The following is a 14,025-nucleotide window of genomic DNA, read 5'->3' on the forward strand; positions in this document are numbered from 1 at the left end:
GCATCCCTGGTGCCCATGAAGGCCAGAAGAGGGCATCAGATCCTGTAGAACTAGAGCTACAGAAAGCTAAGAGCCTCGTTTGGGTGGTAGGAATCAAACCCAGGTCCTCTGGAAGAGCAGCCAGTGCTCTTACCCATTGAGCCGACTCTACATCCCCTCAGCTGGTGGATATGAAATGCCTGCTGTGTTCCTGTGATCTCATATGAAGACAGGGCATACTTTCTGAGTTAAGACAATTCAAGGGGAGTTTTATAAAACTAAGGTCTAGGTAGCTTATGCTAGTGGCTAATGTTGCCCAAGTCCCAGTAATTGTTATAGCCCTCTAGGGCCCAGGGGCAGGAACTAAGCATCAGAACCATCTTGCTGGTCCCTACTGTGCCTTCCAAAGGCAATGTGCCAGGCATGGTGCACACAGCTTTAATTCCAGCACCAGGAAGCAGGGCAGATCTCTGTGCACTCAAGACCAGGCTGGTCTGTATAGCAAGTTTCAGGCCAGCCATGGCTGCATGGAAGACTCTGTCTCCAAAGACAGTTCCTGAAAAATCTACGGAGCTTACTCATTAGTTCTGGTACAATCATCCTAATGTTACAACCATTTTGATGTATTTTACTGTTTATTTTTTTTTTGAGACAGTTTTACTGTGTAGTCCTGGCCATCCTGGACCTTACACTGATCAACCTGGTCTACAGAAATTCCCCCTGCCTCTGCCTCCCAAGTGCTGGGATTAAAGGCATGAGCCACCACCACCTTGCTGTACTAATTGATTTTAAATGAAACTTTGCTAATTAAATCAGACCTTTCTTATTTTTACTTAAAAAAAAACAAACATGTGAACTGTCATTAAGTGATGATCAGACCCCCGAAACAATTTGTTGTACTCAGGCTTAGCTACGCCCGTGGACCTGAAGCTGAAGCTGATCCCCATCCTCCAGCACATGCACCATGATGCCATCCTGGCCTCCAGCGCCCGCCAGCTCTTACAGCAGCTGGTCACATCCTACCCCTCCACCAAAATGGTCATTGTGTCTTTGCACACTTTCACTCTGCTTGCAGCCTCCTCTTTGGTGGACACACCCAAGCAGGTAATTTCCATTCTGTTTCCCTGCTTATTTATAAATGTACACATTTAGTTTATGATAAACAAGAAGAAGCAACCCTAAGTTTTAGTAATGTTAAGGTCTCTTTGGTAAGGGCCAATTGAGTTTCTCTTTTATATTTATAGTCCTATTCATGTGAGCCCTGGAGGACAAAGCATCGGGAAATATGGGGAAGAATGTATTGTTGGTAGGAAAGAAAGGATGCCAGATCCTCTGCTAGAGCCTACAAGCCAAATGGCGCCATTTATGTATTACTAAGAGATTCTTAGTTTGGTCCTTAGCTGGTGGGGAGCGCTCTGATCTGAGGGGAGTCCTTTCTGTAAAATGTAAAATCTGCGCAGCACTCTCTCTGCTGATAGTCTCGGGCGTGAAACTGTTTAGAGTGACTTTGCTGTCTTTGCAGATTCAGCTTCTGTTGCAGTATCTGAAGAGTGACCCCAGGAAAGCAGTGAAGAGACTCACTGTTCAGGATCTGAAGCTACTTGCTAATAAGACACCACATACCTGGAGTAAGGAGAATATTCAGGTACATAGCACTTCAGAAAAAGAGATACTAAACCACCTGAGCCAGGGTGGCACCATGCTCAGGTGATGTTTCTACCCCTATGACTTCACAATGTGGTTTAAATTTCAACAAGCATAACCTCCAGAGACCCAAGCCAGAGCAAAATCTCTGTAAACTTGGGTCTTGCTGTGTGTATTTTATTCCCTCTGCCATCAGACAGTTGAGTGTTCACATGAGTGCAGATGACATGGGAGGCCAGAAGGCATCAGATCCTTCTGGAGCTGGATGTCCAGGAGTTGTGAACCACCCAGTGTGTGGAACCACACCCAGGTCCTCTGCAAGTTATTCCTAACTGCTGAGCCATCTCTGCAGCCCCACCCTTCCCCAAACAATGAGAAGGAAGGTTTTAACTTTAACATAGTAAAATCACATAGAGTTACAATATTTATATCTACTTTATCTTTCATCATAATGAAGAAAAAACAATAACTATATATATTTTTCAAATCCATCAAAGACTCCAGAAGGATATTATACCACCTAAGTAAACAGGAAGTGCATTGTAAGCAACTTCCAAAACTCTAGAATTGACAGAGACATCTCGCTACCTCGATAGTCACCCAAAGGTCTTCTGTACCGTTGGGGCATCCATCTGCAGCCTACAGGCCCTTAGTGTCCAGCAGATTTTTCCATGAATCAGGAGATTTCAAAGACAGGTCTGCCTGTATTGGCAGTTTGCCAGTCACTTTCTTCTGTGTCCTGCAGAATGTCTAGCAGACTCTTTCCTGAAGCAGGAACCCCAAAGGATCATCTCACCTTTAGGCAATGTTCAGCAGTCATTTCTCTGTGGGTCCTGTATGTCCAGTTCATATAGCATACCATCAAGCAGTCCAGGCAAGAGCAGCTTCTTGCCCAAATGGCTAACCAACGCCATAAGGAGCCTCTTTGATGCCCATCATCCTCTTGAAGTAGATTGGTGCTGCCAGGAGCAGATGTGTCTCACTGTCATGAAAAGTCCTAAGTTCTTAAATGTTTTAAATGTCATATTCTGTTGTCTTGAAGATCTGAAGAACACTTATCTATCTGAAATACATCTCTGTACATCTAGAAAAATCTAACTAACATGACTATAAGCTTGACTATTACACATGATTATCTATTAACTTATGTTTCTTAGTTATGCATTACATTTTTATTTTATTTATTTATTTATTTATTTTGGTTTTTCGAGACAGGGTTTCTCTGTGGCTTTGGAGCCTGTCCTGGAACTAGCTCTGTAGATCAGGCTGGTCTCGAACTCACAGAGATCCGCCTACCTCTGCCTCCCGAGTGCTGGGATTAAAGGCGTGCACCACCACCGCCCGGCATACAAAGCTGTCTCCTAAGTACTTGACTTGAAATATACTCTTGATTGGCTGCCTCCCCTTCCCCATCTATGCCTCCCCTGGTATGGCACCACTGGTCCGTCCTGGGGCCATCACATCTCAGTGTCTGCATTACATTTTTAAATGAACTGTACAATCACAATCTTCTTATTCAAGAGCAGAAATATACATATAACAAACTTGACCTAAAACTTGTACCAATAGAGCAATATTCATACCAATGCAAATCTCTATGACATATCCCCCTTTAAATGTAAAGAAACATTTATAAACAATATTTGAGGATTTGGATGTAGTTTTCTCCTAACTGCTTCCTGGTGAAGTAATTTTTGGGGGTGCGCACGGCGACCTTTCAGGAGGTCTTTTTTTCATCAAACCACAGTAGCCTAGAAGGATTCCACAGGTTCTCATCCTCTGTAGAAGCAAAAGACCTCTTTTCCAAAGCAACATATCCTTAGACTTAAATTTTGAAGTCAAGAAACCTTTAAAACATATATGTTGGTTTAGCTTAGCAGTCCCCAGAATCAAATGTCTCTCTGCAGTCAAAAAATTCAAAGAAAACACAATAATATACATAATCTAGTCTCTCTGTATATGTTCTTTTTTTTTAGACAGCTTATTTTTTCTTTACTCCTTTTAATCTATGACTGTCTGTACTCTGTCTCTTTAAAGACTTTACCTTTTTAAACCATTTACTTCTTTTTATAACTGTCTATATTATTTTCCTTCTCTCTCCCAAGCCTACGTTTATTTATTAACACTGTGACACATTTAAACATCTTTTCCATCTGAAGCTGTCTTTGTTGAGTATCTGTAACTCTTTTCTGACCAGAACGACTTCTTAAAATGCTAAGCACTTCTTAAAAATGTAAGTGGCGGCATTGCTAGGGGAAATACGGCCCTGCCTGCTTGCTCTGCCCAGTCCAACATGGCTGCACTTGCCAGGAACTTGGCTTTCTTGTGCTTTTCAAGTGTTTTATTTTCATTCTTCTTGCTTAATAATGAAAGCACTTAAAGCTATCAATTTCCTGTTTCACATGTTGACTGTATCCTAAAAATTATGTTGTGTGATATTATTGTTGCCATTAATTTGGAATGCATTTTTAAAACTTACTATGGTATAATTTATTTATAGATTGCTTTCTGGGTCCACAATTTGATTGCTTTTTTATACACTTACTCATTTCTTTTGCCACTGCTACAGACTGAAATACATAACATTTTCTTCTCTCCACTTCTTCCTCAGATCTGTCTCTACAGCCAGTCTTTCTCCAACCCCTGATAATATCCAATTTGATGTCTGTCCCAGTGCATAAAGCAGTTGTCTTGTAACTCTGACAACCTGAGTTCAGCCCCCAGAACTTGAATAAAGGTAGAAGGTGAGAACAGACCCTACCAAGTTGACCTCTCACCTTCAGACGTGTGCTGTGACACGTCCCATCCTTCATGTTACACATGTATGTACGCACATAATAATAAAGTTAAAACAGTTTTGTTATATATTCTATATAGGTGGGATTATGAGAAATGTAGCCTTTTAAAATATGTATCGGGGTGAAAGCTCTTATGCCATGGCATGAATGTGGAGGTCAGGATGGCTTCCAGGAATTGGGTTACCTCCTTCCACTGTGGGTTCTGGGGATTGAACTCAGGTCGTCAGTCTTGCTGGCACGTGCCCTTTCTTCCTAAGCCTTCTCACCAACTCTGATTATGATCTTTTTTATAAAATGTTTCTGGAACACGTCCCTGGTGGCCAGTCCCATTCAGGATAGAAAAGGGACCTGCATTTAGAGACTGATGCAAAGAACAGCAAATTCCACACAGGGCCTCTGCTGGAGCAGGGAGTTGAGCCAGAATAGAGGGGGATTCAGACCAGATCATCAGGAGAAAGGGAATAGGGTGAGTGAGAGATTCCATTTAAAGAGAATCGATTGTTTGACCCCTCTGTGGATATTAAAAATGATCCTGGTGAGAAGTATAAAGAATGTCTTTGAACTAGATATTGAACCATATTTTATCACTGAAATGTGATTGACGTGATATCTCTAAGGCACTTCATGATTTGCTCTGTGGAGCTGGTTTTTTTTTTTTTTCAATTTGGATCAATGAAGCTATAAGATATTTTGTACTTACTAAGACCATGGTAAGTATCTGATAAAGTGCTCCATAATAGATAAGATGGTAATATTGTAAGTCATTTTATCACAGTATATATTTTCTCATGTTTTCTCTTTAGTTTTTCAAATGATAGAATTCTTTTTAAAAATACATAAAATACGTCACTTGTCATGTTAATAGTTACAAAAGGTTAAATGTCTTCTATACACAGACAGAACTTTAAGGCATAACTGGTATACATACTAAAGCAAAATATAGTTTGTATCTTCTGGCACCCTAAGCTACAGCTGATGAGCGGGGTAGCGGGCAGGGCGGTGCAGGCAATATCAGTAAATGAGTGGGAATGCTCTAAGGGTCTGGATAAATAAGAAATTAAAACCATAGTTTTAAGCAGTAGTCACTTTTAAAAGTGTTTGATTTGGACTTCAAAAGCAGTATTTGTAAATTACTTCCTCTTCTCTTCTATATATTTGCATTTAGATCTCTTTCCCTGTTACTCTTGTTGAGACATTTAAAAAGGCCACCAGTATTCATAATATTAAATCATCTTTTCCTACCTTCGTCACTTTAGATTTTTAATGCGTCAACACAGCCGCTGCCCCTTCCCTTTCCTGACACTCGCGTGTTTATAACCACACCGTCTTCCCATTCTGTGACGTGTGCTTCCTCTGTACTGACTATCCCCTTATCTAGTATGAAGTTCTGTGGTTCTGATGGGTCCCAATACCGATTCTGACGGCCACTGGGCAGAAGGGCAGTGACACAGCCCTAGTTCACTGCAGTGAGAAAAAGATCTACATCATGTTTGTGCAGCACCCAGGCTGCTGCTGTCAGCGGAGTGATGGCCAGGCCAACCTGAGACCAGCAAGTTTTTCATGTACTGAATTATTGAGAAGGTAGTGCCCATACCCAGTGCCCCTTTATTGGTAATTCACATTAGTACAACACAGTTGTTAGGACTGGGCCAGTGTGGAGTGGAGTGGGAACTCAGCAGTAGAACACTTGTTTAACCTCAGCGCTGGAAAACTCTAATCAGCAAAAAAGAACAAAGAGGAAAAGAGAGATGGACTAATACTGACATTATCCTTGCTACCACACTGCGTTCTCTGGGTGTCTCTGGTTTTTACTCTTGTCTTTTTTCTGTTGTAGATTATCATGTCTTCAGAGGGTCCTCTAAGGGATTTTATAGTTTGATCTATTTTGTTTTTTATCATGAAAAAAAATGCCTTTATTTTTTTTAAGCTAGCAAACTTAGATAAGTTTGAGAGTATAGAAATAGGCATGTGTTGATGTGTTAGATTTTATGTTCCCTTCTCCCTTGCTTTCAGGCGCTCTGTGAATGTGCGCTCCAGACTCCGTATGACAGCTTGAAACTGGGGATGCTGTCTGTCCTCTCCACACTGTCAGGGACGATCGCCATCAGACATTACTTCAGTGTGGTTCCAGGTATGGCAGAGACGATGGCAGGATTTCTCTCTCTGTGAAGACTTCCCTTTGCAGCTGTCGCGTGCTAGGGATTTATTGAGGATGGCATCTTAACTAGCACCGATAGTAATAGAAACCTGTGCCTGGATCGGGCCTGCGCTTATTAAGACCTAGGGAGGGACTGCTTACCTTTTCTAATCTGTTGATTTGAACTGAATTAGATGACTCTAATATACACTTACTTGTTCCAGTCATGACTACATGGGTAGTTTGTTGTAAAGGGAGTTCCTGCCACACATCCTGACAGAAACGGAAAGCACGATGTTTCTGTTGCTCTCTGGGTGTTTGGCATCTCCTTTGCTGTGCTGATCCATCTGTGGTCTGGACGAGTGCTTCCCACAACTGTTGTAGAAGGGTCCCTTCGTTCTTCCCAACCACCCAGCTAGCTTAGCCCCTGAAATAACCACACAGGAACTGTATTAATCAAATCACTGCTTGGCCCATTAATTCTAGCTTCTTATTGGCTAACTCTCACATCTTTATTTAACCCATTTCTAATAATCTGTTTATCACCATGAGGTCTTGACTTACCAGGAAAGATTCGGCATGTGTGACCTGGCGGCTCCATGGCAGTTCTCTAACTCTGCTTTCTTCCAGAATTCAGTTCTGTTTTCTCCACCTACCTAAGTTCCGCCCTATCAACTAGGCCAAGGCAGTTTCTTTATTCATTTACCAATGAAAGCAACACACAAACAGAAGGACCTCCTACACCACACAATAGACTGAATTGGGGACCAGTAATAAGCGGAAGTGTGAGAGAGAATCCATTATGGCCATCGACGGTGAACATGAGACATTCAATTTCTGCAAGGAACTTCCATGGAGCCTGTGTGTCTGTATAAACCATGACCTAGAACCAACAGTGAGGCCACAGTGTGTTGGATGGATTATGTATGGGTCTGGGGGCTTTGATCTCGGCTGTTCTTTGGCCTCCCCTTCCACGTTCCAACCTTAGGGTTGCAGTCTTTCTAGTGGCCCTGTGAGCTACTTGCTGTCACCTGTTCTGTATAACAAGGTCTACACTGATCTGTGGTTTAAAGCTATTAAGCTGTCTTCACACCTCTTCTGTCAGACAGCAATTTTAGTTGGATTCCACCAGTAGTTCTGGTGTCTTCAGAGTTGCTCATGGCGCAGTCCTCTGGACACTTGATGGGACTGGAGAGTCAAAGGCCACCTCATTAATGGTCGAGAGCAGTGGTTCTCAGCCTTCCTAACACTGCGACCCTTTAATGTTCCTCATGTTGTGGGGGCTCCAACAATAAGATAAATTTTCTTGCTACTGTAATTTTGCTACTGTCATGAATCATAACATAAATATCTGATATGCAGAATGTCTGGTAGGTGACCCCAGTGAAAGAAAGAGGTCATTGGACCCCCTAAAGGTTCTAGAAGGTGAAGGCTTTTAGCTGAGGGGCCTGAGGGTTCTTTCTCCTTTGTTGAACTCTCAACTAGTGTTGTGTTTCATTCATTGACTTATAAGCCAAAGCCCAGCTAGGTGTGAAAAAATAAGTAAGCCTTGATAAAAATAAAACAAGAAAATCACATGGGGTGGGAGAGATTGTCGTAGGTTTCTCTACGAACGGCACATCAGTACCCAGTATGCTTTCAATAAATAATTCTTTTGTTTTCCTTGAGTTTTTAAGACAGGGTTCCTCTGTGTGGCTCTGGCTATTCTGGAACTCACTCTGTAGACCAGGTTGGTCTTAGACTCACAGAGATCTGCCTGCTTCTGCCTCCTGAGTACTGGAATAAAAGCATGGAATAAAATTGCCTGGAAAATTATTCTTTTTAAATCAGTTACTCTTAGTTTTTTAGCTGACAGGTAACATCTTTCCCTCTGGAATCATGTGACTTTGCCTAGGAGAATTGAATGAATTATAATTAAATTAAAAAAAAAATCACCAAGCATGATGGTACACACCTTTAACCCCAGCACTTGGGAGGCTGAGAGGCAGGGGAATCTCTCTGAGTTCAGGACAGCCAGGGATAAAAAGACTCTGTCTCAAAATAAATAAATAGGTAGGTAGGTAAGTAGGTAGATAAAATAAAAATAAAATAGATCTTATGCCTTAAAAGCATGATAATGGCCAATGTCTGCATATCCTTGTGATGTGAAGAATCTCAGGTTCCATAGATGTGCATAAAGGGTACTAAAGTTCTACAGGGAGTATTGTAGAAGTCAGCAATAGTTATGCCGGCTTAGATGGGAGAAGCTTCTATTTTCTCTGGGCTTTTCTGCCTCCCTCATCACAAATTTTCTTACAGTAAATTTTAATAGAGGGGGGAAAAATCAAGTTATAAAACATCACATGAGCAAGAAAGAATAGCTCATCATTCTAGGAGTTCATTTTCCACAATTCTGAAAAAGAATCTGTAGTTTTGATTTGTAATATATTGTCGATCTTAAAGCACAAGGATTTTAGCTAACTAGGATTGTCACATCCAGTCAGTAAGTGGTTCCATATCTTACATTGTCTGGAACTGCCTTGGCTCATGCCTCTTGTAATTTTCAACAATGTCAACTTCATACTCAAGAAATGAGGTCCTCTTGGTGTGAGAGACAAGTTGAAGTGGGCAGGGGTCGTAAGAGGAATGAGGAAGACAGAGATCTGATTTTTCTTGAGGCTCACCCACTTACAACCAAGAGCTTCAAACTTGTAAATTAAAATATCCACTGTGGCCGGGCGATGGTGGCGCACGCCTTTAATCCCAGCACTCGGGAGGCAGAGGCAGGCGGATCTCTGTGAGTTCGAGACCAGCCTGGTCTACAGAGCTAGTTCCAGGACAGGCTCCAAAGCCACAGAGAAACCCTGTCTCAAAAAACCAAAAAATAAATAAATAAATAAATAAATAAATAAAGCTACTGTGTAGGACTTAAACACAGACTCGGGAATCTGAGTTTTAAGAGATAGTGTGGAAGAGTTTTCACATGGCTAGCTAGTTTTATGACCCTGCTAATGGCTACTGGAAGTCTTTGAACTGGTTTCTTGTGTAAAAATAGGGTTGATTCATAGAATCCCTGTATCCTTGACAGCTGCATGTGTGATCATGGCATGGATTCTTATGTGAACCTTTTGAGGTAAAATCAGAATTTAGGGCAAGAAAAAGCAAGCACAGTGTTCTTTGACCTTGCTGTATCTGAGAGGACGATGGCAGTGGGGTCGTCCATTTGGATGAGAATCCAGCTCCGGTAATGCAGCCTGCAGTTGTCTTGGCTTCTGTGCTGTTTCTCAGTCAATTTTCATTAATGTTTTTATGGGGAAAGTCCTATATTGATTTTAAATGCAGTCATTGAAAAATGGATGGCACACCCCTACTTTCCCCCACCAAGCATGAGGAAATGGTCGTGTTGTATTGTTAATAGAGTTGAGGCAAAAAATACTGTTAGCTTACTAGAAATTTTCTCATAAAACAGAAAATTGAACCTCCAAGATGACTGCTTTCTTAAGCCATATGAATGAATTGTAATCTATGTTGCTCTTTTATGCTCATTTAGGAAATGTAGGTTCTTCTCCCAGATCTTCCGATTTAGTCAAATTAGCCCAAGAGTGCTGTTACCATAGCAACAGGGGCATCGCAGCTCATGGAGTGAGAGTGCTGACGAATATAACCGTGTCTTGTCAAGAGAAAGGTAAGTGCGCCCAGTCTGGCAGAGCTCGTGGATGTGGTTGCCTCCGTTATTTTCAGCCTGTGTGCACTGATGGGCAGTTGCATCCATCCACAGTGTTCTAATGCAAGTGTCCTAGGGCAGCCTGACCCGTGTGAGCGCTTGTGATTGCACTGTGGGGTTGGAATATCTGCCTGCGCATTGCCCGTTTCCTTCCTCTGTTTACTGTGGTGTGTGGTGCTGGGGACAGGGGTAGCCCACATAAGATTCACTTACACAGCAACTGGAAGAGTACTCAGATTATCCAGGTGGCAAGTGCTTTCAGTTAGTGGTGGTTGAGCTCTCAGGAACATGATTGCATTTTCATAGAACTCATCTCTAAGGACATGCAACATTGAGCTGACTTGCACAAATAAGGAAGGTATATTGTATTATCTTCCTGGCACCTTTTTAACTATAAGACTAGAAATTCTTCATGCCTGCATTCACGAATGGGACGTGCATTTTGAACAGTGTTCATACTGACCTTTTGGGGGGCCACAAACTCACCATTCCTCCTCCTGCCTCAGCAGTGTGTACTCCTAGTCCCAGTGATTCTTCACAGTTTGCCAAGGTCCTACAGTAACTTGGGAAACATCTCAACCATTTGGTTGATTTGAATAACCGAGTCTAGTAAAAAATATTTCTTGTATGCGATGCATAGGAAACTGCAGTACGTTCTCAGTGACCTAAGTTACCTGTGGTGTTTACAGCCCAGGGACCTTCAGGCATTTGGTGGTGCGGTGCTGCAGCTGCAAGACACACCCAGAGCTTGCTTCTTAGGGTCAGGACTTTGTAAGAGTGGCTGACTTTCACGAGAAGCTAAAGGTTGTTAGACTAACTGAAAATACATATGTCTGATGGAGCATGGGTCTCTGCTCCCAGTGTTTTCCTTAGTTGAGCTGGTAGTAATATTTCAGGTTCTCGTGATTTATAGCTTCGTGACTTTACCTGTTGATTTAATGTGAATATTTTATAATCGTCAATAATGCAGTGGAGTTAAAGAAGGTATCTGAAGGTAATCTTTATATTTCAGAAACAATGTGCTTTTGCAAAGTTATTTTTTAAATTTTTCATGCAGGATATTCGTATTTTGATCATTCTTTCTCTCTCCAGGAAAGTTAGATTTACTTTGTTTCCTATCTTAAACTTGATGTTTCTTTCTCTCTGTGTGTGTGTGTGTGTGTGTGTGTGTGTGTGTGTGCGCGCGCGCGCGTGTGCGCGCACTAATCTTCTGATCACCCTAAAATCCAGTGTTTTCTTCCAGATCTCTTGTCACTGGAGCAAGACGCTGTCTTCGGCTTGGAATCCCTTCTGGTGCTTTGTAGTCAGGATGACAGCCCCGGTGCTCAATCCACTGTGAAGGTGAAGATGACATCACTTAGTATGCTTCCTCTTTCCATAGCTTCACTAGGAATAATCTTTAAGACACAGCACCAACTCTGTCATAGCTCCTCAGTCACATGTTACAGGGCAGAAGCAGCATAAACAAAATGAAAGTTGGAGGGGATGATGCCACTGCTCTGACTCAAGTAGGGACCTAGACTTAGCCCACAGGTCATAGTTTGTCATCCCCTGGTTTAAACATTTGCCGTTGGGTCGGTGATGGTGGCGCACGCCTTTAATCCCAGCACTTGGGAGGCAGAGGCAGGCGGATCTCTGTGAGTTTGAGGCCAGCCTAGTCTAGCTCCAGCTAGTTCCAGGACAGGAACCAAAAAGCTACAGAGAAACCCTGTCTCGAAAATCCAAAAAAAAAACAAAAAAAACATTTGCCGTTGGTCTTCACTTTGAAAATTGTCACTATTAGCCTGGTGGTGATGACACCCCTGTGATCCAGCACTTGGGAGGCAGAGGCAGGCGGATCTCAAGGCCAGCCTGCTCTGCAGCACAAGTTCCAAGACAGCTAGAGCTGTTGCCTGGAGAAACCCCCCTTTTTTTTTTTTTTAAGATTTATTTATTATGTATACAGTGAAACCCTGTCTTGAAAAACAAGTCACTATGGCTGGGCGGTGGCACATGCCTTTAATCCTAGCACTTGGGAGGCAGAAGCAGGTGGATCTATGAGTTCCAGAACAGCCAGGATACACAGAGAAACCCTGTCTTGAAATCCAACCTCCACCCACAAAAAAAAAGTCACTTTGTACTCAGGCTGGTCTGGAACTTACTGTGTATGTAGCCCAGGATTCCCTTGAATCTGAAACCATTCTCCCATCCCTGCACTCCAGAACACTGGAATTAGAAGCATGTACTACCATGCCTAGCTTGGTTTGATTGGTAATAGCCCAAAAGGAAGTCAAAATAGAAATCTGAGATTTGCTGCATCTTGTTGTGAGCGGTTTATTAAATTGCTGTGAACTCTTGTGGTGCTCACTGGCAGCATAAATAGGCAGAACTCCAGATCTCTTACACATTTTAATCTAAGGTACCCCTGATAAGACCATGAAATAAAAACTGGGTGAAATTACTAGCCATTAATGTCTAAGCATTTATTAGTGTCCAGAGCATAGACGATTTAGTCCCTTTAAGAATTTTCACCTTGGGGCTGGAGAGATGGCTCAGTGGTTAAGAGCATTGCCTGCTCTTCCAAAGGTCCTGAGTTCAATTCCCGGCAACCACATGGTGGCTCACAACCATCTGTAAAGAGGTCTGGTGCCCTCTTCTGGCCTGCAGGCATACACACAGACAGAATATTGTATACATAATAAATAAATAAAATAAATATTTAAAAAAAAAAAAGAATTTTCACCTTTAGGGCCTGAGGAGATGGCGTAGCAGTTACAGTGTTTGCTGTGTAAGCAAGAACTCATGTGAATGCTGGGTTGATGTAGTGGCCCACCTGTGATTCCAGCTCAGAAGATGAAAACTGGATCCCTGTCAGCAAGCTGGCTAGCAAAGTAGCTGTGTCAATAAGCTGTTTTTGTGTTGTTGTTACTAATTTTATTTTTGAGATTATAATAGAATTACACTATCTCCCTTTCCTTTCCCCCTCCAAACCTTCCATATACCCCTCCTGTTCTCTTCAAAATTTATGACCTCTATTTTTCACTAATTGTTGTTGCATGCATATATGTATAATGTTACTTATGTGTGTCTTTTCAAGGCTGATCATTTGGCATTAGATAGCTGATTGGTGTGCTCTTACCTGGGGGAGAGTATTTCTCCTGCTCTCAGCATTCCTTCGCGCCTATAGGTTTAGGTGTAGGGCTGAGGCCTCCTGACTTTCCCCATTTTGTGTTAGCATGTCTGTTGTTGTCCCTGTTCAGGTCATGTTTAGGCAGGCATGTTGGTGAGACTTCATGGGTGTAGTTTCTGACCTTCTTAGGGGATACATTCTTATAGCAACTCCCTGATCCGCTGGCACTTCCTCTCATCCCGCCCCTTTCACAGTGTTCTCTGAGCTCTAGGTATGGTAGTTGTAGATGTATCCATTGAGACTGGGTCCATAACTCTGCATTTTGATTGTTGTTTTTGTTGTTGTTTCTGTTATAAAGAGACGTTCTCTTGGTGAGTGATGAGAACCACTCTTATCTGTGGGTATAAAGATATCGAAAGCTAGTTAGGGATTGTGCTGGTTTAGTAAAGTGGTGGTTATAGGTTCTCGTCCAAGGTACGTGACTTTACTAGCTGGGTATTCGGCTGGGTTTCCCTCTTGTTGAAGGGTCTCAAGTTTAGTTAGAGAACCCGCAGGAACTGAAAAGGTGGATCTGCCACTATTGCACCCTAGGTGTATTGAACCCTGTTGGTTGTTGCTGTGGTTCATAGGTGTCACAGCTGAGTGATTGCTTCTG

General features: G+C 42.3%; 1 protein-coding gene across 2 annotated transcripts in view; it reads left to right on the forward strand.

The window, feature by feature from the left end:
• Positions 1-14,025, forward strand: part of Ints7 (integrator complex subunit 7) — a 57,447-nt gene that overhangs the window by 19,932 nt on the left and 23,490 nt on the right. For both annotated transcript variants that reach the window (XM_041635457.1, XM_041635456.1), the window contains exons 6-10: positions 884-1,083; positions 1,502-1,624; positions 6,435-6,552; positions 10,088-10,222; positions 11,505-11,602. In XM_041635457.1, coding sequence (XP_041491391.1) covers positions 884-1,083; positions 1,502-1,624; positions 6,435-6,552; positions 10,088-10,222; positions 11,505-11,602 — 674 coding nt within the window. The remainder of the gene's footprint in view (positions 1-883; positions 1,084-1,501; positions 1,625-6,434; positions 6,553-10,087; positions 10,223-11,504; positions 11,603-14,025) is intronic.

The sequence above is a fragment of the Microtus oregoni genome, unplaced genomic scaffold, assembly GCF_018167655.1.
Source record: "Microtus oregoni isolate MIOR12 unplaced genomic scaffold, Mior012 000047F_ref0000412, whole genome shotgun sequence".
NCBI lineage: Eukaryota > Metazoa > Chordata > Mammalia > Rodentia > Cricetidae > Microtus > Microtus oregoni.